This window comes from Staurois parvus, unplaced genomic scaffold (genome assembly GCF_062004578.1).
Source record: "Staurois parvus isolate SC_StPar_1 unplaced genomic scaffold, SC_StPar_1.0 ptg000452l, whole genome shotgun sequence".
NCBI lineage: Eukaryota > Metazoa > Chordata > Amphibia > Anura > Ranidae > Staurois > Staurois parvus.
This window is the reverse complement of record NW_028318248.1, coordinates 162,314-180,727: the sequence shown is the minus strand read 5'-3', so window position 1 is coordinate 180,727 and position 18,414 is coordinate 162,314. Positions and strand designations below refer to the sequence as shown.

The following is an 18,414-nucleotide window of genomic DNA, read 5'->3' as shown; positions in this document are numbered from 1 at the left end:
TGCAGGAGGGGGGGAGTAAGCCCTATTCCTGGAGAACCCTTCAATTTTGTACTTGATAGTTTATAGATGAAGTGAAAGGGGAAAATATCATACACACATCTGGATGTTACAAGATGTGTGGATGATAAAGATATCTGCTATTTCAGAGAGCAAGCAGGAAGTAAGATCGAGGACGCAGAACTGTGTCCTCCAAAAAGTGTTGTCATCTCCCTCTGTCTAGCCTTTAGATGAGTCACCCTTTAAATGTACATAAAACTTCTCTGCCATGGAATATATGGGTAAAAATGTCCAAACCAAAGCTCATCGGGTCATTTTTGTCTTCCTTTGCATTGCAGCTTTCAAAATTTGAACTTTCAGACCATGACAGCCATAGGCAATCCAGTCCGCAGGCTCACCACCCCATCATCTGTCACTAAACCTGAGTATGTACTGACCACTGAGTGGATCTGGTACTGGAAGGATGAGTATGACATCTGGATAGAATATGGACACGCAGTAAGTGAAATTCAAATATTAAATTAGTCCACCCAAGAGTAACATTTCTGTTATGAATTTCCACACACTTGTAAAATCCAGGTACAGAAACCACAGCCAGGGTAAATAGCAGGGTAGCACCTTAAGCATACTGTATGCTGGCTGTAGATTGTCTCAAAGCAAACCCAAAGTAGGAAAAAGGAAGAGGTACCATGCAAGCTAGTATAGCTTCACCTTTAGCAGCCTTCTTTCACTTAAAGTGATACGTAGGCCTCGTGCACACTGTTTTATTGTAAAACGCTTTTTCTCCTGAGAGGAGAAAATCAGCGTTAAAAACTCTCCTAAGCTGCATTTTATCAAACCCATTTAGCAGAGCTTAGCAGTGTTTGAGCATTTATTTATTTATTCCATTAGCCAGAATTTTTATTTATTCTGACTATTGAAATGAATAACTGCTAAAGTGCTAAACGTGCTTTAAACAGCATCAAGCATTTTTTCTGCCAAAACTCTGGTGCTCCTGGATGCACTGGCAGTTGTTTTTTTTCCTGCCTCTAAAATCTCATGCCACTAAACGCTGCTAAAAGCCTATGTGTGCATGGACACATAGGCTAACAACCAGGGGAGTTTAGCGACAGGGAACAAAAACGCCAGCGCCCCTAGGAGCAGCAGTAAATACGCCTAGTGTACACAAGGCCTAAAGACATTTCTGTTATATTAACAAACTTGTCATACTTACATGCTCTGTACAATGGTTTTGCACAGAGCAGCCACAATCCTTCTCTTCTGGGGTCCCCCGCTGGTGCTCCTGGCTCCTCACCTCTGCTGAGTGCCCCCACAGCAAGCTGCTTTCTCGGTGGGCACTCTTGTGTGCTCACTCCCGAGCCGCCTCTGTGTGTCTATAAGACACACAGAGATCGGCTCGGCCCCACCCCGGCTTCCTTTTCAGTGGCTGTGATTGACAACAGTGGGAGCCAGTGGCTCCCTCTGCTGTGTCTCAGCCAATGAGGAGGATGAGACCTGGGAGAGCTGCTGCTCTCGTGCACATCGCTGGATCGAGATCAGGCTAAGGAAAGTATTGGGGGGGATGAGGGGGGGAGCTGCACACTGAAGGTTTTTTACATTCATGCATAGAATGCATAAAAGTATAAACCTTTAGCCTTTAGAACCACTTTAAGGCAAGCGAATCTAGGAGTACTAGGTTGCTTATGATTTAATACACAAAGCTATATACTTTGGCTGTAGAGGGTTGCAAAGTGACACAAAGTAGGAAAAGGGAACACAGACTGTGAAGTGATGGTGGCGTGCAAGTTGGTGGTCTCTCCAAGTGAGCAAGATTAGGAAAGGATAGAACAAGCAGATAGATCAGGTGCACTTGGTCAGCAGGAACGCTATCACAAACATAGATGTACAGGTTGATGAGGTTTAAATACTTTGTCTCCTGCAACAGTGGCCAATCTCAGAGCCAGGATGGGGTGGGAGCATGTCTCGAGAAATGCTGCCCGGGGACTGACAAGAGAGTTGAAGAAAATATAGGTGACCGCACTACTTTGCACCCTAGGGAAGACCAGCTACTTGCAACCCCCACCCCCCAAAAAAAAAAAAACATTGTGCATGTGATGAATGACTGGCCGGCCGGATCACACAGACATAAGACATAAGAGTCAGACAATACCTTCCCCCGCAGGCACAGCTCCACCTCCACTGATGAATGTGAAGAGAAGGGCTGGAACTCCACAGTGATCAGCAGCCGCCAGCCAGCTTGCAGTAAGAGACTGGGTCTGAGAGGAACACTGGAAGGAGCAGCAGCTTAGCTGCTACACTGGCCCCAAACACACGACATCTTCCTCTGTCCTTTCTTCCTCCCCTCAGCTGAAGGATCATTCATGACGTGGTGGCATCCCACACAGAGAGTGCCAGCCTGGGTGCGACCAGGCACCCCTGGGTGGCAGTGCGCCCTAGGCGGCCACCTAGTTTGCCTAGTGGAAGCACTGGCCCTGGTGAGCACTAGAAGGTGACCAGAATGCAAGCCAGCAGGAGGAAGACATGTGTCACATCCCATTGCCTTGTAACTGGGATGCAATAAAGGAAGACAGTAGGGCTTTCAGCAGAAAGGTAAGTATAGGTGTCCCCTTACATTACCCTCCTCCTTGAGGAGGAACCTCTGGATATGCAAGAGCTCAGTTCTTAAAAAGGAATTGATGGAACATCGTAATCAAAAGATCGGCGTGACCTGAGGAGGATGGAAACCAGCATGGTTCTTCTTGACTGTAGTCCTTCCAATGGATGAGGTACTGAAAGGGGTTTCTGACCCTTCTGGAGTCCAAGCTCCTTTGAACCTTCAAATCTTCCTTCACATCTAATAGTAGATGAGATTTGAAGGCCAAGGCAGTCTAAGTGTGTACAGGTGAAATGACACATATTGGGAAGGCAATTTTGGAGGTAAAGAAACAGGGTTTATTTTCTGAACTATCCATTAATTGGTGAATATGGGTGCAAGTTTCTGTGAGGGCATTTTGGGAAAAAGTTGTTGGTTGGGAGCCACACAGAAAAGCCAACCTTCAGTTTGGGAGATGGTCAATGATTAACATACTGTAAATAATGTTTATTTGGGAGGATGCTGCAAATGACAGTTTGCCAGGAACCATCTTCCAGACCACCAAGGTGGTGTCAAATACACAGGAAGACAAACTGAAGAAGCAACAGCGTTTCAGATGTTTTCCATGAAACAAAAGGGAGACACCTTAGAGGAGGAATGGAGGTGATTATATTTTGGGAATTATAGTGGTTCTAGTGATGGAGGTTCTTTTTCAGGATTTATAGAGACAGAGGAACTGGCTTGTTTAAAGCTTAAAGTGAAACTTTAGTCAGAAAATTAAGTCCTGCTAAATCTCTTCAGGCTGGCCCCTTTTTCAGGTATACCTATGTAAAACATTAAAAATAAGTGCCTATGCTATTTGAAATTCAGTAATACACTGTCTCACCATGCTCTGCATATGCTCAGTTGCTCTCTATTTTTAGGCACTGTGCCGAATTTATAGAGGGTGATTAGCCAACAGCCTAAAGATTTACTGCTGCTCAGGGGCTCTGGGCTTCAACAAAATGGCAGCCTCCAGCAAGAAGAAACAGGAACAAAGCTGTAGACAATTTACTGAACACGCTAATTTTAATACCATAATTATTAATGTGTAATGTATGTTCCTTGCTAAAGAATATTATTTTTATCAAGTTGTTATGGGTAAAGTTCCACTTTAATAAAACAATGGATTCTGATGGTATTCATCCCAGAATCCTGGCCCATTAACTGATCTTTTTAATCAATCTCTTCTAACAGGAGAGGTTCCTAATAACTGGTGGACAGCTAAAATTGTACCTATCCACAAAAAGGGTAGAAAGGTAGAAGCTTATAATTACAGGCCAGTAAATTTAACATCTGTTGCAGTCAAGGTAAAGCAGCATTTAACTGTATCTGAGCACATCAAACTGAAAACGCTATTTAACTAATTGTTAATATTCAAAGCAAACTTACTAACTAATCCATGTCTCCATGCCTTATCTTGTTTCAAAATCACTTTGAAATACACCCCCTAGCATTTCTACCCACAGCCATCTTGAGAAAGGGCAGATGATTCATGTAGCATCTTCTTCTTGAAATTCAACTGCCCTTAGCCAAGGCATGCAGGTAGGAGGGTGTGCTTATGAGAAAGCCCCTATTCCCTTTCTCAAGTTGAAAGAAAAAAGAATGCCCTTATGGGATGTATGATTGCCCTAGACCAGAAACCAACAAACAACTGAAGAAGTGTAAAAAAGTTTAAAACAAGTAAATATAGTATACCTTCCTATTTATGTACTAAGGCTAGCAGCATAAGGTTTAAACATAGTTAAAGTTGAGGGAGTTTAGTTCTACATTAGTGGGATCACTCCTAAAAAGAAGGGTCATTGATCGCTTAAAAACACAGAATTTGATGCACCCAAAGCAGCACGGCTTTACTTAGGGCATATCATGTTAAACTAACCACTTGCCCTCCAGAGGATTTACCCCCCCCCCTTCCTGACCAGGCCATTTTTTGTAATATGGCGTTGCGATACTTTAACTGACAATTGCGCAGTCATGCAATGCTGCACCCAAATGACATTTATGCCCTTTTTTCCTACAAATAGAGCTTTCTTTTGATAGTATTTGATTACCTGCGCGTTTTTTATTTTTTGACGCTATAAACAAAAAAGGTTTAAAACATTTTTTTTTCTTTTAAAAACTATATTTTCTCATTTCTGTCATAAAAAATATCCAAAAAAACTAAACTTTTGTCATAAATTTAGGCCGAAATGTATTCTGCTATATGTTTTTGGTTAAAAAAAAGTGTATATTGATTGCTTTTTGTGAAAGTTATAGCATCTACAAACTATGGTACAGATAATGGAATTTACACAGCTTTTACTTCATGACTGCCCATCACATTTCTTGAGGTGCTAAAATACCAGGACAGTAGAAATACCCCAAAATGACCCCTTTTCGGAAAGTAGACACCCTAAGCTATCTGCTGAGAGGCATATTGAGTCCATGGAAGATTTTTTTTTTTTTTTCACAAATCCAATGACCACTTTGAAAGCCTGAAGGTGCGTAACTTCCTCATTTCAATTCCTCACTACCCATCAGTTCTGGAGGCCCTAAAATGCCAGGATAGCACTACCCCCCCCCCTCCCAAATGACCCCTTTTTGGAAAGTAGACACCCCAAGGAATTTAAAAAGAGGCATGGTGAGTATTTTGCAGATCTGATTTTTTCTCACAAGGTTTTTAAACATAATTTAAAAAAAAGAAAATATGTTTTTGTTTTCTTTCTTCAATTTCCAAAAACTTGTGGCAACAAACGAGATCTGCAAAATACTCACCATGCTTCTTATTACATTCCTTGGGGTGTCTACTTTCCAAAAATGGGTCATATGGGGGGAGGGGGGGTTGGTGCTATCCTGGCATTTCAGGGGCTCCGAAACTGTGATAGGTAGTCAGGAAGTGTAATGAGAAAAAAAAGCCCTTTAAAAGCCTAAAGGTGCTTATTGGATTTTGGGGTCCTGTACTTGGCTAGACTGCCAAAACGTCTCTCACATGTGGTACCCCCATACTCGGGAGAAGTAGCAGAATGTATTTTGGGGAGTAATTCTACATATACCCATGGCATGTGTGAGCAGTAAATTATTTAAGTGACAATTTTGTGTAAAAAAAAAAAAAAAAACTTGTGGTAAAAAAAATAAATTCTTCTATTGATTCAACATGCCTCTCAGCAAATAGTTTGGGGTGTCTACTTTCCAAAAAGAGGTAGTTTTGGGGGTTGGGGGCGTGCACGGGGGAACAAGGGTGCTTTTTTTTTTTTGTTATTTTAATTTTTTAAATATTTTTACGCTGTCCCTTTCTTTTCTTTTTTTTTTTTTAGCACTTTTAATGCTATCACAGGGAATTCAAATATCTCCCTATAACTTCAATGGGCATTGTCATATATTCTTTTTTGCGAAATCTGGGGTCTATCAGACTCTAGATATCTCCTCTGCCCTTACATTATCTAATCTCACCAAGATCGGTGTGATTAGATGCTTTCCCAATTTACAAATGGCGCTGTTTATATCCTGAGAAACTTAAGTGATGAAATGCTCGTAGCTTCCGATTTCTTAGACTATAGAGATGATTGGTGCCATTCCAGTCTCCAATCAGCTCTATGGTCAGCTGGAAGAAACACCGACTGCATTCTCAGGTTCCCCCGATGGCACGGGACTGCCCGAGAAGGCTGTAGAAGGCAGCGGGGGGAAAGGGGGCATCTTCTCCTGCTGCTTGTAAAAGCAATCCTGCAGCTAATTAGCCACTAGGATTGCTTTTACATGAAAGCTGATCACCGGCTGAAAAAAACTATACCAGGATGATGCCTGCAGCAGTGTCATCATCCTGGTATAATCTTTCAAAATCCAGTGATGTACCAGTACGTCGCTGGTCCTGTGGGCTGAATGAAAAAAAGAGAAGAAATCGCTGCCAGATAAAGTATGTGGTATGCCCACCATTAGAATATACAGCCCTGCATCCACCCACTTCTAATGGTGGGCACACATTTAGTCTCACGGTATCACATGCGCCAATTCCAATATTGTACAAATGTCTAAATAGTGGCACGCTTGAATGAAAATTGTCCACTTATAAGTGGTACCCCATATGGAAAAAGGATGACACCAAGTCCCAAACTATCTTGCCACTACTCCCCATGTAGTCTGGGCATCTGGGGGGCTCCACGTGACTATCTTTTCCCTCATAAATCCAAAATTTATATGTATAGCCTGTTGCCCTCTCACAGGTCTTCTACATCTTCACCCCATATCTTGCTGGGGAGGAATTGTTTGAATGCAAGGCGTCTAGAAAAATTAACGAGGGACTCATCAATGCAGACTTTTTGCTGGGGAGTATAGACATCTGAAATTTTTTGGTTAAGGTGATTCACGACGGGCTGAATTTTCTGGAGCCGGTCAAATTCAGGGTCACCTCAAGGACGACAGAGTGTATTGTCGTTCAAATGCATAAAACACATTATGCTCTCATATCTATGCCTGGCCATGGCAGCAGAGAACACGGGCATATGATGAATCGGGTCTGTGGACCAATACAACCGCAATTCATTTATTTTAGTAATGCCCATGTTGAGGGTTAGGCCCAAAAAAAATTGAAATTCGGAAACCATAATGGGTCTCCATGCGAATGGTCTGGCAAAGTTTTAATTTGGGTTGGCAACGATAAATTGTTGTGCATATACCGTATTTCGTGCTCCATAAGACGCACCTGACCATAAGACGCACCTAGATTTTAGAGGCGGAAAACAAGCAAAAAAATATTCTGAACCAATGGACTGCAGCCATAGTACAGGAATTGACCAGAGACTGAGGACACAGTACAGGAGATGGACCAGAGACTGGGGACACAGTACAGGAGATGGACCAGAGACTGGGGACACAGTACAGGAGATGGACCAGAGACTGGGGACACAGTACAGGAGATGGACCAGAGACTGGGGACACAGTACAGGAGATGGACCAGAGACTGGGGACACAGTACAGGAGATGGACCAGAGACTGGGGACACAGTACAGGAGATGGACCAGAGACTGGGGACACAGTACAGGAGAGGGACCAGAGACTGGGGACACAGTACAGGAGATGGACCAGAGACTGGGGACACAGTACAGGAGATGGACCAGAGACTGGGGACACAGTACAGGAGATGGACCAGAGACTGGGGACACAGTACAGGAGATGGACCAGAGACTGGGGACACAGTACAGGAGATGGACCAGAGACTGGGGACACAGTACAGGAGATGGACCAGAGACTGGGGACACAGTACAGGAGATGGACCAGAGACTGGGGACACAGTACAGGAGATGGACCAGAGACTGGGGACACAGTACAGGAGATGGACCAGAGACTGGGGACACAGTACAGGAGATGGACCAGAGACTGCGGACACAGTACAGGAGATGGACCAGAGACTGCGGACACAGTACAGGAGATGACCAGAGACTGCGGACACAGTACAGGAGATGACCAGAGACTGCGGACACAGTACAGGAGATGACCAGAGATTGCGGACACAGTACAGGAGATGACCAGAGACTGCGGACACAGTACAGGAGATGACCAGAGACTGCGGACACAGTACAGGAGATGACCAGAGACTGCGGACACAGTACAGGCGATGACCAGAGACTGCGGACACAGTACAGGCGATGACCAGAGACTGCGGACACAGTACAGGCGATGACCAGAGACTGCGGACACAGTACAGGCGATGACCAGAGACTGCGGACACAGTACAGGCGATGACCAGAGACTGCGGACACAGTACAGGAGGTGGACCAGAGACTGCGGACACAGTACAGGAGGTGGACCAGAGACTGCGGACACAGTACAGGAGATGACCAGAGACTGTGGACACAGTACCGGAGATGACCAGAGACTGCGGACATAGTATAGGAGATGACCAGAGACTGCGAACACAGTACAGGAAATGACCAGAGACTGCAGACATAGTACAGGAGATGGACCAGAGACTGCAGACATAGTACAGCAGATGACCAGAGACTGCAGACATAGTACAGGAGATGACCAGAGACTGCGGACATAGTACAGATGACCAGAGACTGCGGACAAAGTACAGATGACCAGAGACTGCGGACACAGTACAGGGAATGACCAGAGACTGCGGACATAGTACAGGGAATGACCAGAGACTGCGGACATAGTACAGGGAAAATACCAGGGACATAGTACAGATGATGTCAGGGCTCCCGGGCGGAGACCAGAGGTGTGTGGCTGACGCAGGGAAACGCAGACCTCAGATATGTTATAAACAATATAATTTATTAACACTAACAATACAAACATAAACGCAGTGCAATACTAAAACATAATACAGTGCAACCAAACCAAACCAACCACCCACAGATAACAGTACATACAAGCAAGCGTCGTCAGGCAGGCCGGGTCAATATCAATAGGGCAGGTAGGTACAGGGGGAGCAAGCGGAGATTGGTCGGGGTCACAGGCCAGGTTCAGCAGGTAGCAAGCAGCGTAGTACAGAGGGTAAGGCAGAGGGATGGTCGGGGTCACAAGCCAGGGATCAGAACAGGTAGCAAGCAGCGTAGTACAGAGGGTCAGGCAGAGGGATGGTCAGACAAGCCAGGGATCAGAGCAGGGTCAGCAGAGAATCAGACAGGAACAGAGAGCAGGAACAGGATACAGGGCCCAAGAGAACACAACACCAAGGCAGAGTCTGCAAGTCTGGCCATCCCTTAAATACACCAGTATCATCAGTTCCAGGTGTTAGCTGGCTGAAAGGTTGAGTCTCTGATTGCTGGGAGCACCCGCTGGCCAGCCCTGGTACTGCAGATCAAAAGGCAGGTGAGTCCCACCATTGCTGGCCAGTCCATTCCTGACAGTACCCCCCCCCCCTCAAGGAGCGGCCTCAGGACGCTCCAAACAGTCCTAGCTGGGTAAAATGTTCCACCGCCCGGGTCTGGTAACTGGCGGGATATCAAAGACTGGCACACCGGGCAGGACTCCGGGCAGCGGCACACCGGGCTGGACTCCAGGCAGAGGCACACCGGGCAGAGGCACACCGGGCAGAGGCACATCGGGCTGGACTCCGGGCAGAGGCACATCGGGCAGGACTCCGGGCAGAGGCACATCGGGCAGGACTCCGGGCAGAGGCACATCGGGCAGGACTCCGGGCAGAGGCACATCGGGCAGAGGCACATCGGGCAGAGGCACATCGGGCAGAGGCACATCGGACAGGACTCCGGGCAGAGGCACATCGGGTAGGACTCCGGGCAGAGGCACATCGGATTACCAGGCGAAGCAGCAGGCAGTGGGCCACCAGGCGGAGAAGCAGGCACCGGGCCCCCGGCCGGGGCGACAGGCACCGGGCCCCCAGGCGGGGCGACAGGCATCGGGCCCCCAGGCGGGGCGACAGGCATCGGACCCCCAGGCGGAGCGACAGGCATCGGGCCCTCAGGCGGGGCGGCGGGCGCCGGACCCCCAGGCGGAGCGACAGGTCTCGGGCCCTCAGGCGGAGCGGCGGGCGCCGGACCCCCAGGTGGAGCGACAGGTCTCGGGCCCTCAGGCGGAGCGGCGGGCGCCGAGTCACCAGGCACGACAGTGGGCTCCGAGTCAACTGGCATGACCGCTGGCACTGGGTCAGACATTGGATCGTCTGGCTGGACAGCGGGCATCGGGTCACCAGGCATCAGGTCATTTGGCTCGACCGCGGGCACCGCGTCATCTGGCAAGGCAGTGGGCTCCGAGTCAACTGGTATGACCGCGGGCGCTGGGTCAGACATTGGATCGTCTGACTGGACAGCGGGCAACGGGTCACCAGGCATCAAGTCATTTGGCTCGACAGCGAGCACCGCGTCATCTGGCAAGGCAGTGGGCTCTGAGTCAACTGGCATGACCGCGGTCCCTGGGGCAGACATTGAATCGTCTGGCCGGACAGCGGGCATCGGGTCACCAGGCATCAGGTCATTTGGCTCGACAGCGGGCACCGCGTCATCTGGCAAGGCAGTGGGCTCCGAGTCAACAGGCACGACAGTGGGCACCGGGTCATCAGGTACCGGATTGTCTGGCTCGACAGCGGGCATCGGGTCACCAGTTATGACAGCGGGCACTGGGTCACCAGGCATTAGGTCATTTGGCTCGACAGCGGGCACCGCGTCATCTGGCAAGGCAGTGGGCTCCGAGTCAACTGGTATGACCGCGGGCACTGGGTCAGACATTGGATCGTCTGACTGGACAGCGGGCATCGGGTCACCAGGCATTGGATCGTCTTGCTCGACAGCGGGCATCAGGTCACCAGGTATGACAGCGGGCACTGGGTCACCAGGCATCAGGTCATTTGGCTCGCCAGCGGGCACCGCGTCATCTGGCAAGGCAGTGGGCACCGAGTCACCAGGTACGACAGCGGGCTCTGAGTCAATTGGCACGACAGCGGGCACCGGATCAGGTACCGGATCATCTGGATCAACAGCGGGCATCGAGTCAACTGGCCTAATAGGATCGTCAGGCTGGATCAGTTCATCATGCTGGGTAGAGGCATCAGGCTGAATGCCGGCGTCCGGCTGAGTAGAGGCTTCAGGCCGAGTAGAGGCTTCAGGCCGAGTAGAGGCTTCAGGCCGAGTAGAGGCTTCAGGCCGAGTAGAGGCTTCAGGCCGAGTAGAGGCTTCAGGCCGAGTAGAGGCTTCAGGCCGAGTAGAGGCTTCAGGCCGAGTAGAGGCTTCAGGCCGAAGAGAGGCTTCAGGCCGAAGAGAGGCATCCGGCCGAGTAGAGGCTTCAGGCCGAGTAGAGGCTTCAGGCCGAGTCACGGAAGGCAGGTTCACCGGTTTGGATACTGGCAGGATGGTATTGGTTGGAAAGAATTTTCGTTTTTTTTTGGTTTTAACTACTGGAGCACTGCAAGTAAACGCAGGTCTGCAAACGAATGGAGCAGCTGGAGACAGAGAAGAACTGGAGGATGGAACAGAAGGGGGAGCAGTTGCTACAGAGGGCTTTTTTACAGGGTTAAAGGCAGGATAGGTGCAGCGAGTGGGAACAGGGTACTGACATGCGGTAGATAGCCAAGTATACTGGGCTGTAACTGGAGGAGCTGTTGGGAATACAGGAGTAGAGTTAGAAGCAGGACTGGGTCTTTGTAAGCTGACTGAGGCTGGGTGCAACAAGTCTGTCCATGTCTGCAGTAGGGGTTGAACAAAGCTGAGCTTACACAAAGCCTGTCTGGTCAATGACTGCACTGCGTTTATACAATCTCTTAGTGTCTGTGGTGAACATGTGGAATAACGCTCCAGAAAGTAACCCACATCATCCTCTAATAACCATACCAGGGACTCTACCTGGTCTGCACTAAATGGTGGCAAAAATTCATCCCTGCATTCGGGGGAACCAGATGAAACCAACTCAACACAAACCTGAATCAATGGCTGCACCATAGAGAAATCTGTGCCCTGATCTACTAGAACATGAGCGAGCCGTATACATTCTAGCAGTTCATCCCGGGGATACTCCTTCAGAGTTTGATAAGCATACTCTCTGTCATCAAGCACTAGCAGAGATAAATACTCAACCTCATCCAGATCCATCCTTCCCATCAACAAGCCAAGATGGCTTCCCTGTGCAGCCACTTCTGGTCAGGATTGGCCTTGGTGTAATGTCAGGGCTCCCGGGCGGAGACCAGAGGTGTGTGGCTGACGCAGGGAAACGCAGACCTCAGATATGTTATAAACAATATAATTTATTAACACTAACAATACAAACATAAACGCAGTGCAATACTAAAACATAATACAGTGCAACCAAACCAAACCAAACCAACCACCCACAGATAACAGTACATACAAGCAAGCGTCGTCAGGCAGGCCCGGTCAATATCAATAGGGCCGGTAGGTTCAGGGGGAGCAAGCGGAGATTGGTCGGGGTCACAGGCCAGGTTCAGCAGGTAGCAAGCAGCGTAGTACAGAGGGTAAGGCAGAGGGATGGTCGGGGTCACAAGCCAGGGATCAGAACAGGTAGCAAGCAGCGTAGTACAGAGGGTCAGGCAGAGGGATGGTCAGACAAGCCAGGGATCAGAGCAGGGTCAGCAGAGAATCAGACAGGAACAGAGAGCAGGAACAGGATACAGGGCCCAAGAGAACACAACACCAAGGCAGAGTCTGCAAGTCTGGCCATCCCTTAAATACACCAGTATCATCAGTTCCAGGTGTTAGCTGGCTGAAAGGTTGAGTCTCTGATTGCTGGGAGCACCCGCTGGCCAGCCCTGGTACTGCAGATCAAAAGGCAGGTGAGTCCCACCATTGCTGGCCAGTCCATTCTTGACAGATGACCAGAGACTGCAGATAGTGCAGGGGATGACCAGAGACTGCGGACCTTTGGGGAGGGAGGGGGGGCGGGTACCTGAATTTGACAGGTACCCGCTCCCACTTCCGTGAAGTTGTCCTTCCCTCTTCTTCCCGTGCCGGCTTCTGTGACAGCCGGGTGCCCACTGCGCACGCGCGCGAAGCGCTGTGCTTTGTGAATGGCCCGGCGCATTCTGGGACCTGTCGTGTCCCAGAAGACACCAGACTATTCACAAAGTGCAGCGCTTCTCGCGCATGCGCAGTGGGCACCTGGCTGTCACAGAAGCCGGCGTGGGAAGACTACAGCGCTGGAGCGAGGAACAGGTAAGGTCCTGCAGGAGAGAAGAGCTGAGCGGCCGGCTCGATATTCTGACATGGTGGCGGCAGAAATACCGGACCGGCCTCTTTATATTCTCTCCATAAGACGCACTGACATTTCCCCCCCTTTTTTTTGGGGAAAAAAGTGCGTCTTATGGTGCGAAAAATACGGTAAATTGCTTTGATCCACAATCAATGCATACAGATATTCTGTGAAAAACAGCTCCAAAAAATCAAGAGGAATAGTTAAATTTGATGTTTCCACATGAATTCCGGGTTGGGCAGTGAATGGGGGAAGTACGGGTGCTGCAGAATTTGTGGGCTGCCAATCGGGATTTGCAAGCACATCCGGAAGGATACTAGGGGCTCTACGGGCATGTGTGCAAATTCTTGGTTGCTGCGTGACAATACTTGTGCTCACCACTGCACCAGCTTGTACTGCACTTATGGGACTCGCCACATCACCAAGTGATACTACAGTGCTGGTATGTGAAAGACCAGGATGTACTAGGCCGCTAGTGCTCGCCAGTTCACCAAAAGGTAGCGTGGCACTAGTACTGGCACTCTGCTGCATATGAGAGTCATCAAAATTTACTGGCAAGTGCTAATAGAGATCAGGCCTGATTCTGTGAACACTGCAGTTTTGTGTGCATTGTATCAAGTGACAGTGACCTACTGTCACTGCACTTGCTGGGGGAGAAGGGGGGGTAATCATAGGGGCTAAAAACGCAGGTGCTGGCAAGTGCCAGGCTGATCCCACTAACGCTGTGTTTTTGGGGACACTATACCAATATGAACGCTGGTATAGTGGTGATCTGATCAAAGATATTGATCCATTCAGACACTATCTGGGAGGGGCGTGAAAACTATGGGATATATATATATATATATATATATATATATATATATATATATATATATGTGTGTGTGATTTTGAGCACCCGTCCTGCACTGTAGCAGTATTTCTGCTATAGGGCGGTCAGGAAGCAGTTAAAGAAGCAGTTTGTGTTACAGCTTAATTTAACTTAAAATTGCGCAGTCATGCAACGCTGTACCCAGATAAAATTGACGTTCATTTTTTCCCCCACGAATTGAGCTTTCGGTGGTATTTGATCACCTGTGCGTTTTTTTTTGTGCGCGATGAAAAAAAAAAAAGGATGACAATTTGGAGAAAAAGAACAATATTTTGAACTTTTTGCTATTAAACATGTCCAGTAAAAGATTTAAAAATCAAATTTTGTCATACATTTCGGCCAAAATGTATTCTGCGACATGTCTTTGCTAAAAAACATCCCAATACGTCAATAAATCAATTGGTTTACGTGAAAGTTATAGTATTTACAAATGGCAGTACAGATACTGGAATTTTTTTTTATACTAATAATGACGGCGATCAGCGCCTTATGGCGGCGATCAGCGACTTATAGCGGGACTGTGGCGGGCATTCTGACACTGGGGGGAACTGACTTGGTGTCACAGACATCCCCAGTGACACCAATACAGTGATCAGTGCTACAAAAAAGCACTGACACTGTACTAATGGCACTGGGCAGGAATGGGTTAACAATGAGGGGCAATCAAAGGGATAACTGTGTGCTGGGAGTGTTTTACTAGGAGGTGGGGAGTGTGTGCTTCATTGTAAGCACACTGATCGGGATGGCTCTGCTCAGCCGTCCCGAGCAGTGTGCCCACACTGACAGGGAGGAGGGCTGTTAGTAAACAATGCAGCCCTCCTCCCCGTTGGTGATCGCCGATAATCACCGTGCCAGTGGGTAATCACCAGCCGTGACCCGATGATTGACACCTGGGGCCATGATCGCCCCTTACTATACCTGGAAATGCAGAATCACACATATATATATATATATATATATATATATATATACATACATACACACACACACGTGATTTTGCACACAGGGGCGGTCCTAAAGCAGTTGATTGAACAAGCTGAAGTTAGAAGCTGATTGGCTACCATGCACAGCTACACCAGATTCTGAGTGCTCCAGTTTTAGCAAATTTTCCATATAGTGTCAAGTTCTGCAGACCTCACAAAAAATATTTATGGTGAAAGGTCTGAGGAATATATGAGTGAGACACTTCAGGAACTTAATATGTACAGTCCAGAAGAAAGGCTGTACATATTACAGCTGGGTGCCGACACTTACGATGCCGGTGCTGGAGAGAGAAGATAGCCGGTGAAACCAGCCGTGGTGAGGACACGGCTGGACGGAGGGATGAGACAGCAAAATAATACAATAATGCAAATAAAAATAAATCCTAAAGTCCCAAATGCCTCACATGTGAAATACATATACACAAATACACATGTCAGCTGTCAGCTGAAAACGGGTCACAGGAGTGCAGAACAAGCTGCAAAAGAGCCTTGGCTATACTTCTCCTTTAAACAATCTTGATAAGGAATATAGCCCGCGCCCTTGAATTTCAGCAATTCTTCAGTGTATACAAACTTGTGCAAAAACACCCTCGACAAAAGTGACTACAACCGCTCACAGTGAAGAGGTCTCCTCACCTTATAACACAGACCTCATTAATGAAAAGGAGGTCAATAAGCAATTTTTAGTCCAGCCAGCTGGTCAGCATGCAGATATAGTTTCTGGCTCTCCAGTTCCCAGTTTGTACCGAACATGTAAATAAAAAAAAGGGCTCTTCTTAGTGTAAACTGCTTGATTAATTTAAAGATGAAAGCTAAAATAACACTCACAGGATAAAAAAAACACATCACATATGTGGTAACAAGCACAGTATTCTCTGACAGTGGCAGATTAGACAATTGGCAAGATAGCGCTTGCTCCTCACCCAGTGTGTTGACCTCATTTTGTACTGCCAACCTTACACGATATGCCCCCCTGGGCTTTCTCAAAGGCACTTACTGGCCCCCTTCTCTTTAACGAAAAGCACTTGACCTCTTTTTCATTACTGAAGCCTGTGTTATAAGGTGAGGAGATATCTTCACTGTGAGTGGTGGTGGTCACTTTTGTCCAGAGTGTTTTTGCACACATTTATATACACTGAAGAATTGCTATTTTCCACATCAAGATTGCTGTAAAGATTTATATTAGACTGTGTATGGCACTTTTATTTTAACAGTATGGAACTTTTATTTAGTCACTTTATATTTTGTGTGTGGGGCATTTAGTAGTTTATTTAGATTTTATTTTTATTTGAATTATTGTATTATTTTGCAGTCTCATATTTACTTTTAGGTTTGTAGAGTGAAGTTTGTCTAAATGATGCCTGGAATAACCTTCCAGCAGAGGTAGTGAGTCAGTGAGCAGTAAATGGATTCAGACATACTTGGGACAAACAAAAACCTATACTAAAAAGTTTAAAAATATAAATAAACTGTTTCTGCCAATTGTGAGCCTCAGTCAGAGTGTCTAATAAAATACTGTGCAGTTTGAATGTGTTGCATAAGAAAAGATGCAAGCTGGTTAACTGGTGGTAATGGAAGCATCACTCTTGTCATTCAGATAGTTGGAGAAGCTGAAGCTGAGATCCCCTCCCCCTTTATAGAAACACTGCACTCAGGACAGGTTCCCCTTCTGCCTCCCTTGTCCTGGCCCTCCCTGTAGGCATTAGTTAATGCGAATAGCGAGAGCCATGATTTCCTTTAACGTGGCATAAGTGGGGTAATGAACTAGAGGTGTAATCAAAAAACTGAACCATTTCCCCCTTTCACACAATCAAGGTAGATGGGGGAGTCCTCCCCGCTGTGCTATTTTATTCTGACAGCAGGGGGACTTCCCCACTGTAAGAATACACAGTTCAGCACTGGAGCCATTTGAGCAGCTGCAGCCAACAAGTCCATTCAATAGAAGTCCATTGATGAATTGAGCGGCAGTGGCTGTACATGGGTCGAAATTGTTAATTCATCTATGGCCATCTTATGTATGCAAGCCTCCTTACATAGCTGAATCACTCACTGGTTATATTTTCCAAGAACTCTATGGTAAGATCAACATATGTCTCCCATCCCATCATTAGGGAAAGACCAGGCACCCCTATAGCCTGCTACTTGAAAAGAAAGGGTCTGCATCTTGCTGGTGGCTCTGATCTTGTTTTATTTCTATGTTCAGATGAACAATATAAATTATGCTAGGGACAACTGAGATTTGCAAGATCCATTGTGAGTGAGATGAACTGTTAAAAGCTGAACTTGTATATTAGTAATATAACAGCCATAATTTTGCAAAATATTGGTTAATCTTATAAGAGTACTGCTAAATTCTACAATTGTCTACAGTGTCCCAGTAGCAGGCTATTTTATTTTGGTGTTATTAAATGTGCAGTACATGACAATGACTCATATCGGTTTGTTATTCTAGAACATGCAGAATGAGAGAACCTCTGTTGTGTCATCAGACCTGGAGGTGATCTACCTCTTGGACCCCAGCAGGATCATCTCCTTCACTGCCGGCAATAACCACTATGTTATTAACTGCCAAGGTGAGAACCAGCTTCCTAATGAGATATGTTGGACCACCAGAACACCAAACAAACGCCCGAAAAACGCTGGATAATAAATGCTCATATGAGAGTTGTCCAGAGTTTTTCCATTTTTGTGACATTTAATAATGTAGAGCTGGTTGCTAACCCCTTTGCGCCAGTGCCTCCCAGCCCTTTAAGGGGTTTTATATGCCAGAAGGCGGGGTGGGGTTTGTGATCATGTGACCGCTGTCACAACGGTCACATGATTGGAAAGCTCCTGATCGCAAGTAGAGATCGGGAGCTTTCCGTTAGCCGCCGGTAACTGTGCCTGGAGTGCACAGGCGCACTCTCGGCACAGTTCTATTTTTTGTGAGTTTTTGTTAGGTGACACTCTGCCCAGTGATCTCCGATTTCACCCATTGTCAAGGTCCTACCTTTTTACCAGAGGTTATGTTACTCCATGTGCTGGCATCCATCTTGGATTTCTGCAGAGCATGGTGGGAATCTTTTATGCCTTCAGGTCTCTGAGGTCCATCCCCCAGAGGGGTGTGGCTGATGACATATAAGCCTGTGTTCCGCACATGCTCTTTGCACTTGTGTCTTTGTTACTCTGTTCTGACTCTCGTGACTCTCCTGTAATCTGACTCGGCTTGTGACCTGCCCATTCTTTGTGTTCTCCTTTGATCTGACCCTCCGTTGCTGAACCCGGCTCGTGACCTGTGATTCTCGTCTGCTGTCCTGTACGGTTTTTGTCTCGTTGTT

General features: G+C 47.2%; 1 protein-coding gene across 1 annotated transcript in view; it reads left to right on the top strand.

Annotated features, from left to right (window-relative positions):
* Positions 1-18,414, top strand: part of LOC149453081 (protein mono-ADP-ribosyltransferase PARP12-like) — a 100,522-nt gene that overhangs the window by 16,859 nt on the left and 65,249 nt on the right. The window contains exons 6-7 of the mRNA XM_089688714.1: positions 336-495; positions 17,550-17,670. Of these exons, the coding sequence (XP_089544840.1) occupies positions 336-495; positions 17,550-17,670 (281 nt within the window). The remainder of the gene's footprint in view (positions 1-335; positions 496-17,549; positions 17,671-18,414) is intronic.